At 41.0% G+C, this 19040-nt stretch overlaps 1 protein-coding gene and 1 long non-coding RNA gene across 8 annotated transcripts in view; one reads left to right on the top strand and one right to left on the bottom strand.

Moving 5' to 3' along the window:
- The window catches only part of ANKRD55 (ankyrin repeat domain 55), a 51014-nt gene extending 48305 nt beyond the window's left edge, over positions 1-2709 (top strand). The window contains exon 11 of one of the 2 annotated variants that reach the window (XM_013180512.3): positions 1961-2709. In XM_013180512.3, coding sequence (XP_013035966.1) covers positions 1961-2229 — 269 coding nt within the window. In that variant the 3' untranslated portion in view covers positions 2230-2709. The remainder of the gene's footprint in view (positions 1-1960) is intronic. The other variant, XM_013180513.3, reaches the window with a different exon arrangement.
- Positions 1-19040, bottom strand: part of LOC106035612 (uncharacterized) — an 81540-nt gene that overhangs the window by 47924 nt on the left and 14576 nt on the right. For 5 of the 6 annotated variants that reach the window (XR_010827937.1, XR_010827939.1, XR_010827941.1 and 2 more), the window contains one exon: positions 16434-16570. This is a non-coding gene — a long non-coding RNA (uncharacterized lncRNA). Of the gene's footprint in view, positions 1-2072; positions 14105-16433; positions 16571-19040 lie in introns of those variants that run through there. The other variant, XR_010827940.1, reaches the window with a different exon arrangement.

Genomic DNA, 19040 nt, shown 5'->3' with positions numbered 1-19040 from the left:
GACTCACGTCTGAGAAACACCAGCACAGACAGGTTTTTATGTATGAAAGTTAGGTTAATATATCTGAAATCCCGAAGACCTCTTTTTTTCTGTCTTTTTAATCTACAGCCTTCAAGACACTCTACCCACTATTCTGTCTATAAGTTCCTCAAGTGTGTTTAATGTTTAGTTTGTCTGGGGGGATTTTTTTTTTTTTTTTTTGAGATTAAAATTCACTTGCAAGGTCCAGCTTATTACAGACGCATTGACTGCAGTACTTACTCAGTTCATACCAATTGATTATTTGGCCTGTTATTTCTAATAAGAATGAGTTTATTTATCATGATATTCTCTATTCAAACAGTAAAAGTCTAGATTAGCTTCAGATGTTTTTCTGAAATTACACATGATTTTCATAGCATTAAGAGAGGATACTTTTCTCCATTCCTAATTTGTGTAGAATTTCTCTCAATTTGCACCAGGAAAATTTCTCACTATGAAAAAGGAATAATCAAAGGGTCTGCTGGGAAAAATGTAAACAAGAATACTCAGGTTTTCAATGAGGTTAACTAGGAAATGAAATGATAACACCTGGCTGAGAAAGTCACCTTTTGAGCAGAGTACTTTATTGCAGAATTCTTTCTGCATGCAAAGAACAAGGACACCAGCATGACACCAATCAGAGAATGGCTTTTAATACCTAACCACTAGGAAGCACTTGTGGCTAATTTCAAAGGAAAAGCTATCAAAATGGGCAGAAAATCCAAATAACCTTCTGGAGGCTGCCATGACTAGTAGCATGAAACATTTCAGACACAAATGTTGATACTGTATATTCATCGTGATAGGTGCAGATGGAAGGAAATTGCAGATGGATTGAGACTGCAACCAAGGAAAAACGAATGTGAAGGATAATGAGGAAGGATCTGTAACCAAAATAGGTGTTAACTCTTGTTGGGAATCCCTGACATGGCTAGACTGAAAATAAATAAATAAATAAATAAATAAATTGCTAATAAAAAAAAGTTTGGCCAAGGCAAAGAGCGTGTGAATAAAATGGTGAATAAAATCAATAGAGTCTAGTGTAATCCACAATAAAGTCTAAGGCAGAGATAAAGAGGTCTATAATTAAGGTTTTGAGTCCTCCTTTTAAAAACTTGTGTGATTAGTTAACGAGTTGCCTGACTGAAAGAGGTTGAGGACAAGCTTCTTTAGAGAAGGCACAGAACTGTACTAACCCTAAAGCACAAACACTGTTACACTGCTGGTTGTGAGGTGGAGGTTAAGGGTGCTCTAAATCCTCAGTTTCTCACAAGGCTGTTGACAAGCACAAGACATGCAACAGCTGTAGCTCTTGTGTTTCAGCGTGGGTCTTAAGTGTGCTGTAGGGTATTGGCCTGCTCTTGTGGCCTGTGACACGCAGAGCAGATGTTTGGACCTACCTTCATGATTGACTGTGCCTAGAGAAACCGAGACATTTTCCCAAGCTCTTCCATTTCATTTTCCTAATATTTTTACCAGAATTTACCCTGGATTATAGACCACCTACCACACACAAAAGTTGTGCTAAAATTAATATATTCCCATGGAGCATTTCTGTTTCAGTCAAGCCTATGTTTTCTGAAGAAAAAATGTCTTCTGGAAATCTCTCTGAACAGACCAAGTCTCGTTCAGACAAACTACAGATTCTGTGCTTATCAAAAGTAAACCTTTGAACTTGTTGGGTCTTATGGATCACCAAACATGAAGTAAATCTCTTGATACTGGAATTATTTTCTTCAGCTGAAGATTAGCCCTGACAGGCTTTAGGGATTTTTTACTCATATATTTATCACATCTTTCAAATGCGGGTTTATTTATACACAACACAACAAAAAAAAATGAACAGTTCAAAGAAAGCAACAAACATATCATTAGTAAAAATGTCATGCTTCTCATTCTTGTGCATTCTTTCTCTCTCTCTCTTTTTTTTTTTCTGTAGTTCAGCTACCATCTCAGGGTGATAAGAAGTTTAAGTCCCTGCCTTTAAATTCCATAAGGACTGGTGCAGTTATTCTCCCACCAGCCCCAACCTCCAGATCCCAGAAGAGGGGACATTCTCAGAGTCATATGCTGTATTCTTTCTTGCCTGGTCTGTCAGGAGAACCTCTGAAACCAAGCCGTGTCCTACCTGCAATCCCAAGCCAGAAGAAATCCAACCCTGCAGAAGAGCTTGAGAAATCCCTCACCAACCAAGACAATGAAAATTAACTCATTGCACTGGCATCAAACACATCAGCTGAAATACATCCAAGAGCTTGTTACAAGATAAGTATACAGTAAAATCTCATTAATTTGCACTACTGATGCTCTTGTGAACTCGAGTGTAAAAAAAAAAAAAGAAAGAAAAGGGTAGCGCATCACAAAAGCTGCACTGTGTATTTATATAGGCATACTCATTATAGTTTTTGTTATGATGGAAATACTAAAGCTGTATTTAATGTTCTGTAAATCTATTTTGTGAATGGAGCCCTCATAACATGCAATCTTGTTGCAGCACTGTGCTGTTAAGCGTTCCGCAGAAAACAGGAAGAAAGAGTAAGATTTTCTGTGTGATTTAAGTCAGAATTAGAGAACTACAAATCAATGGGGATTCTCTGCAGATTGTAAATGCAAAGGTGCTGATTCTGAAGCTGTGTGCCATCAAAATATCTTTTTAAGATAAAAAATGTAAGCTCAAAATAAAAGGCAGTTTTATCAAATGAGCTTTTTTTGGCTCTTTATTTTTCACATATTTTCTACATTGTAAGTGTGTGGATTTTTTCTTCTTTTCTTTCCTTCTACAAGCTAAAAAATTACAATGAAACACTAATCCTTGTGGGACAGGCAGGGTTATAGCACATGTTCAAAACCGTGCCTTACATTGAAAGATATATATCTCTTTCATTTATTATTTTATATTTCTCAGTGACAAAAATGGAGTTGTTCATTGACAATTTCATAAAACAAGGATTATATGGTCCTGAAAAGTTAGGCATTATTTTATCACTTTTAGCCACAAACTGAAGGAAATCTAACTAGACTGCTGTTTCATTAAGAGCCTTGGCAAGTGCTGCAGCCTCTGACTAAACATTTTGCAAGGTTCTCCTTTCCTAGAGGCTGACAAAGATGCCAGCCTCCTCTTGCTTCAGGATTCTTATCTAAATCTCACTGCTATTACCCAGGAGGCGTTCCATGTCTGATTACAGGGGACGTTGTTAGGACTAACCAAAGACCACTGGGGAAAGCACACTGTGGGCAGCAAGAGGGGGAGGACAGCCCTCATTTATCACCTCACCTGTATCACCATTAATGGTAAACCTGTCTTACATTAGTCCTACATCAAAAGCTCACCCAACGAGGATGTAATATTTCTGTCTGTCTCTAGAAAAAGGTTTTATTAGCTGTACAAATGTTTGTTTTGCTGTGTAACAGTAAAAGACAAACCTAGCATGAAAGAGAAGATAATCTTGTCCACAGAGCTGCAGTTTCCAATTGCCTTGTGGTAATGACTGTAAACAGAAGTATGGCTGGTGGTTGTCACAGACAGCCACTGAGAGCAAAAAGCACAGATATTCTAATCCAAATAGCAGGGTGTAAAGCTCAAGTTGAGTAAGCGCCATAAGCCCCCAGCTCCTTGCTGAAATCCATGACAGTAAAAAACTCATATGCTTCTGCCGGACAGGCAACCTAGTCCTCGAGGCTAGATGGAAGAAATACTGTACAACAGAAGCATGCTTGATCAAAGGAAAAATCAGTTCTGGTGTGCTCTGTCTTTGCACCTGACCGTTCCTACTCAGTCCAGATTCACTAAAAAGTCCAGAGTCCCTCCTGCAGACTTCTCTCCACTGCACAGGGTCACTGCCTGAGCTGCACTGCTCTCCACAAGCCCTAGGCTTCCATGCCCAGGAAGCCAACCAGCTGCAACCCCCAAATTCTCTATTCTGATGCCAGCCTCTTGACATATCCTCCAACTCACACAAAAGACAGGGGGTTCATAAATCACATTCAGATGTCATAGAATCATTCAAATTTCAGTGCGCCCCTTAAAACACTAGCAAAGCTGAAAAATCAGTTTTGCAAAACGGATGGTTTTGAGGTAATGAAAAGGAGAAAATGGCTGCAATGACAAGAAGGAAAAAGTTCGTGCAGCTTTGTCTGGCAGCAAATAGCCTCCATGTTAACTTTAAATGTCAGCATAGGCATTACCATTGTTAATGTACCAAGGGTGTACAAAACTGACTAGTGAACCATTTTTGATCAAAGATAATACTGTCTTTCAAACAAAATTCCTCAGAAAATGCAGAATTTCGGGTGCAGTCTCTTACCACTGTCTCCTCTCTACACAAACAATTTGTGTGAGCAGCTAGCAGAAGACATCTGTTGTCTGATCTTTTCTATCCTTTCCCCACCTTTTTTTCTTAGTCTTTTTCTAGGAATAAACAATTTTTTCTTCCCTGAGTCTTTAACCCAGGAAATAGGCTTTTTCAGAAAAGGAATGCAAAACTAATTGCCTGTTCAAAGGTAAGTGTAGACTACAGCGTTTCCCAGAACAGAGACAGTCTTAAATACATGGTAATCTGAATGGAGATCCAGGTCTTTTTTCTAATGCATTTGTTACAGAATCATAGAATATCTGAGTTGGAAGGGACACATAAGGATCATTGAGTCCAACTCCTGGGTCTCCAAAGGACCACCCAAAAATCAGACCACATGTTTGAGAGCATTGTCCAAACCCTCCTTGAATTCCGGCAGCTCAGTGCCATGACCACTGCCCTGGGGCGCCTGTCCCAGTGCCTGGCCACCCTCTGGGTGCAGAACCTTTCCCTAACCCCCAGCCTGACCCTCCCCTGTCCCAGCTCCATGCCGTTCCCTCGGGTCCTGTCACTGTCCCCAGAGAGCAGAGCTCAGCGCCTGCCCCTCCGCTCCCCTCGTGAGGGAGCTGCAGGCCGCCATGAGGCCTCCCCTCAGCCTGCTCTGCTCTGGGCTGAGCAAACCAAGGGACCTCAGCTGTTCCACATACATCTTCCCCTCTAGACCCTCTACCATCTTTGTAGCCCTCCTCTGAACAATCTCTAACAGCTTTATTTTCTTCTTATAGTCTGGCACCCAGAACTGCACACAGTACTTGAGGTGAGGCCGCACCAGCGCAGAGCAGAGCAGGACAACCCCTTCCCTCAACCAGCTAGCCATGCTGTGCCTGATGCACCCTAGGGCACAGTTGGCCCTCCTGGCCACCAAGGCACACTGCTGGCTCATGTTCAGTTTGCTGTCGATCAAAACTCCCAGATCCCTTTCTGCAGGGCTGCAGTCCAGCATCTCGTCCCCCAGTCTGTATGTATAGTCAGGGTTGCCCATTCCCTGGAGCCAAATCCAGCACTTGCTCTTGTTAAACTTCATATTGTTGGAGATTGCCCAGCTCTCTAATTTGTCCACATCTCTCTGCAAGACCTCACCACCGTCAACGGAGTCAACAGCTTCACCCAATTTGGTATCATCCACAAACTTGCTCAAAAAACCTTCAAGTCCTTCATCCAAATCATTTATGAAAACATTGAAGAGGACTGGTCCTAAAATTGTGCCCTGGGGAACCCCACTAGTGACAGGTCACCAGCCTGATGTAACCCCATTTACCAGAACCCTCTGGGGTTCACAATTTACCAAACATATATCTTAAAAAAAAAATAATGCTTATAGAAAGCACTGAATATTATTCTCAGAAATGTTCCCACCAGAAGCTATTTTTAACCTTGGGCTTTGATAGCCAAATTCTACAGTAAATAAACATGTCAAACAATGTTGAAGTCTTTCACCTTCAGAAGAGTGCAAAGTGTTCACTGCAGCACACTGCACCAAAGATAACAAATGAACCAGTACCTACTTAAACTACATTGACCTCTTGCTCAGACCTTTCCTGGAAGATAATGGCAGGATAGACAATACAAGGCTAAAACAGTTGATTAGCAGTTGCCAAGAAATGCCTGGTCAGTAGGTCATGACACAGATTTTCTCCCTCTGCCTAGGGATTAAACATCTCTGGCATATTCTCCTGTGGCACTAGCTGAGTGTTAATTCATACAGCGTTGCAGTACTCAGTTGTCTGGGGAGTTTGGCTTGGCACACAGAGCTAAGAAAATATATGTACATACAGGATACATTTTCTGAACAAAACACAATATACTTCCTTACTGGAACATGCTCTACTTACCATATATCATTCTTATAAGTAGAACTTGAAAATATATTTGAAAACAGTGTGGTCTTTAATCCAGTGGACTGTTTACTTATACGTTGATACTGTATTGCATGCTTCCAGTAAACTGTGCAGGAGGTTTGCATTGTTCTCTTATTTCAGAGAGAGAAAAACGTTCACATGTAAAACAAACAGTTGTAAATATTACGGGGATCTTTAAAAGGCTATTCTATTGATAAGCAGCGTATCTGATGAAAAAGCCTACTCTTCCAGTATGAATGCCTAAAGAGGAAGTTACATCCTCAAAAACTCGGTCCTATTAGGACATTTTTAAACCCTCTACCCGTGCCGAAGCTGGAGATCTCTACCTCTTCACCTCAAATATTGCATTCCTCTGTCATCACCAAAGGGAAATATGTACAATCTATATATACCTTTACTGCAAAACAACAGAAGCATCATAGTTACTACTTCAGGACATAAAAGAATAGCGACTTTTCAAAAAAAAAAAAAAAAAGCTCTAAGAGCTTGTCTTATCACAGAATCACAGAACCATAGAATATCCTGATTTGGAAAGGACCCTCAAGGATCATTGCGTCCAACGCCTGGCTCCACACAGGACTACATAACAATCAGACCCTATGTCTGAGAGCATTGTCCAAGCACCTCTTGAACTCTGGCAGCTCAGTGCCATGACCACCTCCCTGGGCAGCCTGTCCCAGTGCCCGACCACCCTCCGGGTGCAGAACCTCTCCCTAACCCCCAGCCTGACCCTCCCCTGTCCCAGCTCCATGCCGTTCCCTCGGGTCCTGTCGCTGTCCCCAGAGAGCAGAGCTCAGCGCCTGCCCCTCCGCTCCCCTCGTGAGGGAGCTGCAGGCCACCATGAGGCCTCCCCTCAGCCTGCTCTGCTCTGGGCTGGGCAAACCAAGGGACCTCCACCACTCCTCATATGTCTTGCCCTCTACACCCTTCGCCAACTTTGTATTCCTCCTTTGGACACTCTGATAGTTTTATGTCCTTTTTATACTGCGGACCAAACCTGCACACAGTACTGGAGGCAGAGCAGAGCAGAACAATCCCTTCCATCACCTGGCTAGCAATGCTGTGCCTTGTGCATGCCACGGCACAGTTGGCCCTCCTAGCTGCCAGGGCACACTGCTGGCTCATGCTCAACTTGCTGTTAACGAAACCCCCAGATCCCTTTCTGTGGGCCTGCTCTCCAGCCTCTCATCCCCCAGTCTGTACATGTAGCCAGGGTTGCCTCTTCTCAGGTGCAGAATCCAGCACTTGCTTTTGTTAAACTTCATGTTGTTGGCCATTGCCCAACCCTCTAATTGGTCAAGATCTCTCTGCAAAGCCTCTCTACCCTCGAGGGAGTCAACACCTCCTCCCAGTTTAGTGTCATCTCCAAAATTTCTTAGTATATCTTCAAGTCCTACATTCAAGTCTTTTTTGAAAGCATTAAGTGAACTGGCCCTAAAATGGAGCCCTATGGAACCCCACTAGTGACCGGCTGCCAGCCTGATGTAACCCTATTTACAATAAGCATTCGAGCCCAACCCATCAGCCAACTGTTGACCCATCATATTATGTACTTGTTGAGCTGCTTGGTGGGCTTTTTGTGCAGTAGGATACAGTGAGAAACAATATTGAAAACTTTGCTGAAATCCAAAAAATTACATCAGCCGGCTTCCCTTGGTCAACCAGGTGGGTAACATAGGATCACAGAATCATAGAATGTTTTTGTTTGGAAGGGAGTCTAGTTCCAAGCCCCCTGCCATGGGCACGGATACCTCCCACTAGGTCAAGTTGCTCAAAGCTCCCATCCAACCTGGCCTTGAACACTTTGAGGGATGGGGTATCCACAGCTTCTCTGGGCAGCCTGTGCCAGTGCCTCACCACATTCACAGTAAAGAACTTCTTCCTTATATCTAATCTAAATCTGCCCTTTTTTACTTTAAAGCCATTACTCCTTGTCCTATCACTACAATCCTTGATGAAGAGTCCCTCCCCAGCCTTCTTGTAGGCCCCCTTTAGGTACTGGAAGGCCCCTATAAGGTCTCCCTGGAGCCTTCTCTTCTCCAGAAGAGGACCCCAACTCCCTCAGCCTGTGTCCATAGGAGGGGTGCTCCAGCCCTCTGATCATCCTCATGGCCTTCCTCTGGATTTGCTCTAATAGATCTCTACCATTCTTGTGCTGGGGCCCCATAGCTGGGTGCAGGACTCCAGGTGGGGTCTCATAAATGGAGAGCAGAGGGTGAGAATCACCTCTCTTGATCTGCTGGCCTTGCTTCTTTTGATGCAGCCCAGGACATGGTTGGCTTTCTGGACTGCAAGTGCACATTGCCAGCTCATGTTGACTCCTCATCAACCAACACCCCCACGTCCTTCTTCTCAGGGCTGCTCTCAATCCATTCTCTTCCTAGCCTATATCTGTGCTTGGAATTGCCCCAACCCAGGTGCAGGACCTAGTGTACTTGGCCTTGTTCAACTTCATGATGTTCACACAGGCCCAACTCTCAAGCCTGCCCACGTCCCTCTGGATGGCATCCCTTCCCTCCATCATGTCAACTGCACCACACAACTTGGTGTCATCAGCAGACTTGATGACGATGCACTCAATCCCACTGTTCATGTAATTGACAAAGATGGTAAACAGCACTGGTACCAATACTGAGCCCCGAGGAGCACACTCATTACTGATCTCCACTAGGACTTTGAGCCATTAACCGCAACTCTGGGTGTGACCATCCAGCCAATTCCTTATCCACTGAGTGGTGCATCCATCAAATCCGTGTCTCTCCAACTTAGAGACAAGGATATCATGGGGGACAATGTCAAACGCTTTGCACAAGTCCAAGTAGATGATGTCAGTTGTTCTTCCCTTATCTACCAATGCTGTAATCCTGTTGTAGAAGGCCACCAGATTTGCCAGGCACAATCTGCCCTTAGTGAAGCCATATTGGCTGTCACCAATCACCTCCTTATTCTCCATATGCCTTAGCAGTTTCCAGGAGGATCTACTCCATGATCTTGCAGAGGTGAAACTGACTGGCCTGTAGTTCCCCATCTCTTTCTTTTTTCCCTTTTTTTAAAATGGGGTTGTTTCATCTCCTTCAGTCAGTGGGAACTTCACCAGACTGCCATAACTTCTCAGATATGATGTACGGTGGCTTAGCAACTTCATCTGCCAGTTCCCTCAGAACCCATGGATGTATCTCATGAGGTCCTATGGATTTGTGCACCTTCAGGTTCCTTAAACAGTGTTGAGCCTGATCTTCCCCAGAGTGGGCAATTCTTCATTTTCACAGTCCCTGCTTTTGCTTTCTAGGACTTGGGCCATGTGGCTATGGCTCTTGCCAGTGAAAATTGAGGCAAAAATATCTTTGGGTACCTCCCTCTCCATATCCCCGGTAACCAGGTTTCCTGTTTCCTTCCGGAGAGGGCCCATAATTTCCCTAGTCTTCCAAACCTAATCATAAAAGAAATTAGGTTAGTTAAACAGGACTGTCCCCTCATGAACCTGTGCTGGCTGTGATCAAAGACTGTGTAGTCTTTCAAGTATTTTTCAATAACTCTCAGAATAATCTCCATAATGTGATCACACTGTCACCATCAGTCATCAGATCTGCTACACGGCATCTGCGCCATAATAACAGTTTTGAAGAAGACAGAAGTATTGCAATGATACATTATTATGCTGTTGTGTTCTAAAGAGGATTTTTTCTCTCATTATATTTATAGTGTTTGCTTGTGTTCCTTGGTTTCAGAAAAAGCGAAGATTTTCCTGTGCTGTCCCTGTTGGTGGAAAAGCTCAACATCACCACAGAGACAGTTTAGACCAGAGTCTGTTAGGTGTCCAGTGTCAATGCAAGCTTTGGTAGTGAGCAGTACTTGATATGAAGCAGCTGTGACATGGAGCCAAGAAATAATCTCCAGGCACATCAGATAAGTGTTCCCTGCCTGCTAGCCTACATTGTCAAGGGCCTGTCTTCTATAGCTGCTGCTGAGTCTGGTATAGTCTGCAGAAACCTACATGGTACAGTTCCCATTCCCCATGTCACTGTTTGTGGTGCTCTAAGGGTACTTGGCATCATGTTCTGTGACCTTCTGTTGCACCACAAACACCAAACATAAACAAAAAATAAAAATAAAAATTAAAAAATATATATTAGATGTAATGAGAAAGGCTATACTAATTATATACGTACTAAGTATACAGTTGTACAGACTGCATTTTCAGTTTCTAAAATTTGCCAATCATATACTGTTTCTAAAGTGACTATTTGTTGTAGACTCTGGGAAATAAGGTAGAGATCTACCGCTAAGAACAACTACACCAAACTCTTAAAACGATGAATTAACCCATAATGAGACTCTGTCTCCCATTCTGTCCAACTCCTAGCACCAGACAGCTGTACTTTGTTCTGATCCGAAAGTCTGGAGCTTCTTAAATGATCATTCATCCTCCAGCTGTTGACTGAAGACATCCTGTGTAGGGAATTTATCAGAAAGGGCTTGGATGGTTTTGAAAATTGTAATGCTTGAAACTCTAAAAATATTTTTGTGCTTTGGCCTTTCCTGTTACAGTGTCTAGTGTTTTTTCCACAGTTCATTATGTTGTGATCTTACTCACAGCAATTTTTCTTCCATTGTTGATTTAGGTGTTTTTTTACGATGTCCTAGAAACTACAGACTAAAGCCACTTGAAGTTTATCATTGTCCCTGCGGTCTTTGTCTCTCAGATAAACATTTTTAAAAGATTGATTTTCCTGTAAATGACATTGACATCTTATTTTCCTTGTGGGTTCCAGGACATATCTTACAAAAGCTGCTTCTGATTAGCCATTGCTTAGGTTTCTTCATGAGATGCACATTCATGGGTTCATGATAATTAATATGCATGAAAATTTCCACTCAGAAACGTAGGGACTCATCAGTGGCATAGGCTGTTAGGAGCAATGTGTGCCCTTGCTGTCATTCTACTGCTTTCTTTTCTGTTTGGTGATTTTTTTTTCTTTTTTTTTTTTAATGCCCAATGAATTTACATTAGGATTTTATTGTTTTCATTTTTACATATATGCCTACTGTACACTTAACCAAATGTTGCAGTCGTAGGTACTTTAAAAGCAGAGGTGAAGCCAATCTCATACTGTTCCTCATGCAGAGCTTGACATACTTAGTTTCAGAAATAAAAAAATCAATGTGTCAGGACTTAGAGCTTGAGAATTCAGACATCACCTTCTTAACGACGGTAATTGTGAATTCTATCAATACTGTCAGATCTATCACCATCAGTTTTCAATGTTACTTTTGTAAATGTAAGATCAGCACCTGTCAGAAAAGTGTCAAAAGCAGACTCTAAAGTTGCAGCAGAAACTAGTGTAAATTCTTTATCTAAATGGAAAAAGCAAGCACCAGCTTTACATGCTTGTGGTGCTCCCTGGTAAGGTGGTAAACAGGAAGACAGTCTGCTCTCACAAAGGTTTTATTCTCCTCCGAGCTTTTATGTGAGGATAACGTCTGATAACCAAAACTGTCAGTGAACTTGTAGCAAGCTGGGGTTGTGTGTTGGTTGTTTTTTGTTTGTTTGTTTGTTTGTTTTTTATAAATTCTGATGAAATTTTGCCCAGTAGGCTAGTAAATAATATCATCCTAATGTTACATATTAGGAAACTAAGACAGGAAAATTAGACACTAAGCTTGCAGTGGTGGCTTCTGAGGACTGCGGTAGTAAAGCCGTCTTTTAGTGCCCAGGTGTTAACCATCCAAAGCATGGCTTCTTTTATCCCGCCTTATGGGAACTTGTTTGTGAGTGTTCAGTATTTATGACAATCCAGGTGGAAAATTACAGGAAGCAAATTAAGGTCTGAAAAAATAAAGATTTTAAATGGCTCCCCTCAGGGCATAGTGCAGAGAGTCAGAGTCTGACAGTAGATCCTGGCCACTGGTCTGTGTTTGTTCTTGGCCAAAAGCCACCTTGGCTAGTCAGCCAAGGCAGCTCAGCTGCAAAGCTCCTGCTGGGGAGTGTATAGTAGTCACAGTGCTGTCACTGACAGCTTGAAAAGCATCATTAACCACATTTATGGATGGTTCACGCAGGATGCTGGGGATCCAAGCCAGGAACCACAGCCCCAGAGCGGTAGTATAGGACTAAGAAAGAGCCTTTATCTTCAGGAAAATTAAGTGACAGCCTTCTTCACAGCTGTTACTTTGTGTGATTACTGTCTGGTCTAGGAGAGACCTAGAGCTGCGTTGGGTAAGTTATCTGCCAGCTCAAATTAGCTCTTCTTACGTCTCCTTGATCTCTTTGGGGGATGGAAGAGCACAGGCAGACATTTTGGAGTCACAATTCAACTCTGCCATTCCAAATAACAGAAAAGAGATTAAACAAGTTAATATCTACCAGGCTTGTTCAGGCTGCTCTCCTGCCAGGTTTTGTGAACTCTGTCTGAACTCATCACATAACACCTACAGCAGCTTTCCTGCAATAGTCACTGAACAATGACTGTTAACCACACAGGAGACCTGCCATTCTCAAAGAGAACAGCCCTGTTTCACATCCTCTAGCTGATCCAAATTGAAATGCTGCTGTCCTCTGGTACTGCCCATGGAGGGACACCAAATATAGTGCACGATGTCAGTGCAACCTCTTCTGGGCAGCATCACTCGGTAAGTATCCCTGGACATCATTTTCACCCAAACACAACGGTGGGCGACCAGCACTCAGCAATTCAGAGCTGTATTGACAGGTTAACCATAGGAAAGTGCTGGAGAGGAGGGGGCTGTCATGTTGTCGTTTCGTAACAAATGGAAAATTCCCACAGTGAAATCTAAATCACATGTTTCTTTGCAGTTTTCTTTGACTTGTCTTTAAAAGTTAAAAAGCCAGTTCTAATAATGCTTAAAATTGCCTTCTCTGAGCTGAACAAAAACCATCAACTCAAACAACTGAAAAGCTATAGGATGAGTTCAGTTCTTACTGACTCTCCATTTCAACCAGCAGTCGATTTTGAAAAGCTTCCTGTTTTACTGTGCCACCCAGATACATGCAGCCATGGAAACAAAATCCACATTAGTGTAACTCCCCTGTTTAATGTTCTAAAATCTATAATCCTAATTTAGTAATCCAAATGTTGGGCTAAATTCAACAGTTGGGTCAGTTAAAACTAACAAGTATGAATTGTTTCAAGTGATGACTTAACTTGCTCTAATTTAAAATATGAATAAAGCCTGTAGACTTTGCTCTCTGCACTAACCTTCATTTATTTATGGTCTTCTTTGAATATGCTATTAAATGAGTACAAGCGTTACTTATTTTCTGACCATTCTTCTCAACGCTGCCAGATTATGCAGCAAATTCTCACATTCATGTGCATTTTTTGAAGTTTAATATCTGCAGGAGCGTGACAGATTCTGCATTCCACACAACAAAGTGTTGTTGTTTGTTGTTTTGTGTTTTTTTTTTCTGTTGGTTGCTACATGTAACCACATTGTATTATGTAAGACAGTTAAGTATACTCTTCTATTCCAAATGTTCCTAAAGAAAAAAAAAATAATTCCTCAGCTGCCTACAGCTGAGAGATGTCAGATATATTTGTCAAAACATTCTCTTTATTTAGGACCTTCAAGAAGTGCTGCCACAGGTGTGAACTACTTCCTTTCGAGCACATCTAACAATCTCAACCCTAGAGATAGTCTGAGAAACAAACTCTGAAGCTATTTTTAAATATATTTTCAGAACAGAAATCATATCTCAGTTCAAGAGAGACTTTTTAGAGAGAAAAACACCCTAGTGACCTTTCTGATTTGGCAGTCATCTGGATTTCTTCAAGAGCCTGAATTCTCCTCGGGAGTATTCCATTTTTCGTGTTTATGGGAAGTCCTTGAGAGTAGTCAGCACTGATCCTCCAGCTGTTCAAATGTTACGCACACAGTCAAATGAACAGTGTTAACTCTTCAGCCATCAACACACATTAGCGTGATACATTATTGGAAATAATGCACATCTCATTTTATGGACTCTCAAACAGCTATGTCATCAAGCAACATCAAGTGGCTGCAATTAGTTCCAGTACATCTGGGTATGAGGTACTACCTCAGAGTAATGCCATATATTTGTCCAGGCATTATTTTTAAAACTGTCAGTCTCTCTGATGATCTTTAAGGTCCCTTCCAACCCGAGCCATTCTCATTTTTAAACCGATTACCCCTTCTTGATGGGCAGTTCTCCCAGGGTGTGTAGCCTTGTTTGTATACTAAGAAAACACTGAATAAGAATAGTTGGTGATGTGTTTGTGTTGTTTCTTGGTGTTTGAGTTTTTTTTTTTGGGGGGGGGGGGAGGATGGGGGTTGTTTGTTGTTTTGTTTTGTTTTGATTTTTTCTTTTGGTTGGTTGGTTGGTTTTTTGATTGTTTTGTTGTAGTTTGGGTTTTTTTATTGTTTTGTTTGTTTGTTGGTAAAGGAATGTCAGCAGTATGGGGACATACAAACTCTGGGAAAACAAGAACAGCTATATCAGATGTACTAGTTAAGTTCTGTTGTTTATTCTGAAAATGTTTTCTTTACAAAAAATAGTATTTTACTTTCACTTATTTCAGTGAATTTCTCAGCGAATTAGTAGGTAAAATGAATTCTTTTTGAACCAGAACTTGCTTCCTGAGGCTTACACATGCCTCACCAAACCTCTGTGAAGAGGAAACAGTAGTGCCTAGTTCTACATAACAGAAGAGCATAGCAACAAAATGGAAAGAAAGATGAGGATGTGTTGAGGTCTGAGTACACACATGCCCCTAAGAGGCACTTTGGAAAGCTGTTGACAAGGAGGAAGAGAGGAACTGGGGAACAACCACAAGATAACATGTTTCCAAGGTGAAGCTTACTGTGGGGTTTTGAGCTAAACCAAGCGATCTGAGGAGGTTTTCACAGTAGCTGTGTAAGCAACTATTGTTACCAGATCCTAAGTAACTAGCAAATAAATCAAAATAAGATATTCACGAGAGAAACAGCATGGTCTCTGACTTCATCTGATTATTTTTCAAGAATATATACAGGGTTGTTTTTTCTGTATGCAAAGAAACAAACACCATTCCAGCTTCTACATTCAAAAATGGGAACCTGCTTTCCAGACAGAGCTAGAGCAGTTCATTCCTTCTCTTTCCCAGTGTCCTTTTTCTTTTGGATCTCTGTTCACCCTGTTCATATCGCCAGTCCCCCTGAATCACTGGCTCTTGTTTTTTAGTAACTCTGTAGGGAAACTTTTCTTAGTCTTTGTGCTTAATGTTTGTGGTTAAGCCTTCTGGGACATGTTCTCTATTGTTTCAGCTCTTTACTCCATAAAATAGCTCTCTTTCTTCTCTATTTTCTACAAATGAAAGGTAAGGTCCATGTTTACAACTGTTCATACTGTCCAGCGCAACATGGCTGAGGTACTGCCTCAGGAATGTGGTCTATGTACCTGTGAACTGCCTAGCGTCATACAGCTTTGGCATATAGTGCCAGCACTGGGCTAACAGTTTCGACTTTCTGGGAATACTTATCTAATTTAAATTAAGATCTTACTGGCAAGTACTCTTAATAGCCTCTAGCAAGAATTTAAGAAAGTCACCAATAAATACGTTTATAAGAGAGTGGAATGTCACTGAGCAGCGGTGCACGTGACAGTAAGCTGCACTGGGATTTATAAAAGAGAAACCATTTAGGGTGTGATTTGTGTGGCTAGCTTAAACAGCAAAAAAAATGCAAATTCCATTATGCAAAATATTCTTTCACTTCACAGTCAGCATAACTGGAAGTACAGCTTGTGGCAAAAGTCAGCATTGCATCAGACTGCATCCGTCCTCTCCCAAGCTGCACAAAAATCTTTTGCTATTCATTGTTATTCCATTAGACTCTAACTGAACTAAAGCTCATCTGTTATATGTAAGATGTGACTACTTATTAAACTGTGTATAATTTGTTTACTCATATCAAAGTAGCACCTAGAAATTCCAGTGAAGATTTAAATCTCTTGCTTCCTACTGTGCTAATACACTACAAGAAATATACCCTGCAAACCCAAAATTTAGAATTGAAATAAACAGACTAGCAGACACAGAGTAGCAAGATTAACAGCAGCATTGAAATGAACTAATTTGGTTAAGGTCATACTACAAAGATATCTTGGTTGATTTCTTAATTAAGCCACAAATTTTGTTACTATCTTTCTGAAACCAAAAATATAATGCCTGTTTGTATTTAATACCTGAAAATTATTGTAGTCCCATGTCATTATCTTTTAGTATCAGCCGCTCTGGTAGTCAAAATGGCTCAGGAGGAAATGAAGCTTACAGACTAGCAGGGAGTGGTTTTCCCTTTTATCTCCTTGTGTCAGCTCCTCAGCTGTAAAAGAAAGATATGTCATTTGGGCCTGACTCCGCCTAGTATGCACTGTCTCGCATTTTAGAAGGAGAAAGGAAGGCTAAGCTACCCATTTCTGATATCCATGAATTAGAAAGAACACTTACTGATGGCATGTAGTAAAATTTGCCCGTTTCTCCATGCAACTATGTCATGAAAACCATAAAAGTCACGAACTTCATCCCCCATTGTGTTTTCTTTATGTGAGCTCTGTGAAAAATCATTCAGGAATGAAATAAATGGTGCTTTAAAGGACACGCTGATGAAACCACTCAAGCGAGAGGCCTGCTTTCTCTTTCTTACACCTCTTGTTGTTGTTTTCTCTTTAGCACTACTCTCTTGGGGCCTTTTACTTCTCAAGTAGACTGAAACCCTTTGTACCATTCTTTGCAATGCAATAGGTCTTCCAAATAAGACTAAAGTCCTTGCTATTTGATTTTTGTGAACCTATATTGTTATGTCCTCATTTTATTCTGAATGTGGGATTTTAGCAGGGTTTTCCATACATTGCACATACATTGCCTTTTCTTCCTAGTTATGTACTACGCATGCAACCTCTATTAATACAGATCTATACAATCCTTGTACTGCCGGTAAACCCTTTTTAGCAGTCACTGTAGAAGGGACTGCATTTTAGCAGTAGATAAAATATAATCATCCTATAAGCATAATTCCTTAGGCTTTCTCTAAGTATTAGCTATTTTTAAATTAATGGTAATAGCCTGTGTCTCCCCAAACAAGTCAGCAATGTACATTAACTAAGAAACCAATGTCCTTTCTCATATATCCCAGTGTCTTGCCAGTCATGTTCTTGCAAAAGTTACATTGTACATTGTTCAAATAGGTTAACTCTTTCAAAGGACCTTTACAGAGTGCACTTTAATCCTCCTGCAGAGCCTCTCTTACCCCTTACCTCATTCTCATTACTATTTTTAGAAGCCAGAGATTTAAAGATGATCTCTAAAATGAAAGATCCCATTTGGTGTGGGACAGGCATGGTAAGGTCAGTAGAACACCACAGCTGTTTGGATTCTTCTGTAGGCTATTGTGAAATCACTGGAGATGCACATTGGGCCAGTCAGAACTGAGTAAATGACTTAGCTTCAGATGTCGCAGTCTATCAGAAAAGAACACCTGCAGAGCTCCTGGGACGCTGTTCTGTACTGACAGCAAACCATACCAGCCGACACGAGGGAGGGCTTTTCAGTACCCTTTTTATCTCATGTCACAAGAGCCTCAAGACCAATTTAATATAAATTTTTGACTTTTTTTTTAGTATTACAAAGCATTTTAAATGTTTTTTTCCTAAATATTTTTACTTTAGAACTTTAGAATTCTAAAACTTTTTTCTTTTTTTTTTTTTTTAAGATCTCACCTATCCTCCTAAGGTGGAAAGGAATACAATGGTTTTGGTTTGGGTTTTTCTGGAGGACATATGCCTACTGCAGAGCAACTGCAAAACAAACCAGGCTCAGTTGTTCATAGAAGAGACCGCTTTACCAGGTCCCTTGGGTTAGGCTTTAATAACCACAAGAACCCTTCTATACTTCTTCTCTTGAGGTTTCCATGATCCCAACTGAGTCCAAAGGACTTCTTTCAGTGGCTCAAGGAGAGCTAGAAACAGGTCTATACTTAATTTGCCTCCTTTTATTTTTTCCCACTTAGGTGTCCTAAACAATAATTGTACACTTTTCAATTTATTTCTAGATGTGACACTAAGTCAAAGAGACCTTGGATTTCACTCTAATCTCTACAGCTCTAGGAAGCTTCAGTACTCATATATATTATTAGGAAGATGAGATACAGACACAATTATAACCAAGTTTTACCGAGAGTTCCCTAAAAGCAGCATCAGTTATTTTCAGTTTTCAGAATTCATTTATATTACTATTCATTTAAGTTGCAACCTTTATAGCCTATGATTCAACAAGTATTTAATATTTTCAAGTGATTGATTAAATATTTTACATGAAGCTTTAAGCAAATGTTTAAATGCTTTGAGGAGTCCAGGAGCTGATGTCTACAGTCTTTTAAGCATTGTGCAGACCTAAGGAACTTCCCTGCTCTAATGACTAGACACAGTAATCCATAGGAAGAGGTTTCTCCGCCTGTGTGTCTCCAGGTACTGCCCTGAAACATTTGCCTGCATGGACTGAATTGCAGGACAAAGGTGTGAATACCTAAAAAAGGTGGATATAGAATAAATGCTGGAAAGTTAGTGTGAGTGTAGCCAGTCTGTGATTCTTTTTTAACATTTGGTCAGGTCTTAATCTCTTTTTCTTTCTGCCCTTCTCTCAGGCGTCTCTTTAGGAACACTTTTTTTTCAACTGTCAGAAACAGAAGAAGAAACTCCTTACTCCTACATGACTGATACATTTGCAGCAATGCTTACATGAGTGTTTGTATTAGAGAAGACTATTACAAGAAGGGAAGAGGAAACACTATAATCAGT

This window comes from Anser cygnoides, chromosome Z (genome assembly GCF_040182565.1).
Source record: "Anser cygnoides isolate HZ-2024a breed goose chromosome Z, Taihu_goose_T2T_genome, whole genome shotgun sequence".
Classification (NCBI taxonomy): domain Eukaryota; kingdom Metazoa; phylum Chordata; class Aves; order Anseriformes; family Anatidae; genus Anser; species Anser cygnoides.
This window is presented reverse-complemented; position numbering and strand designations above follow the sequence as displayed.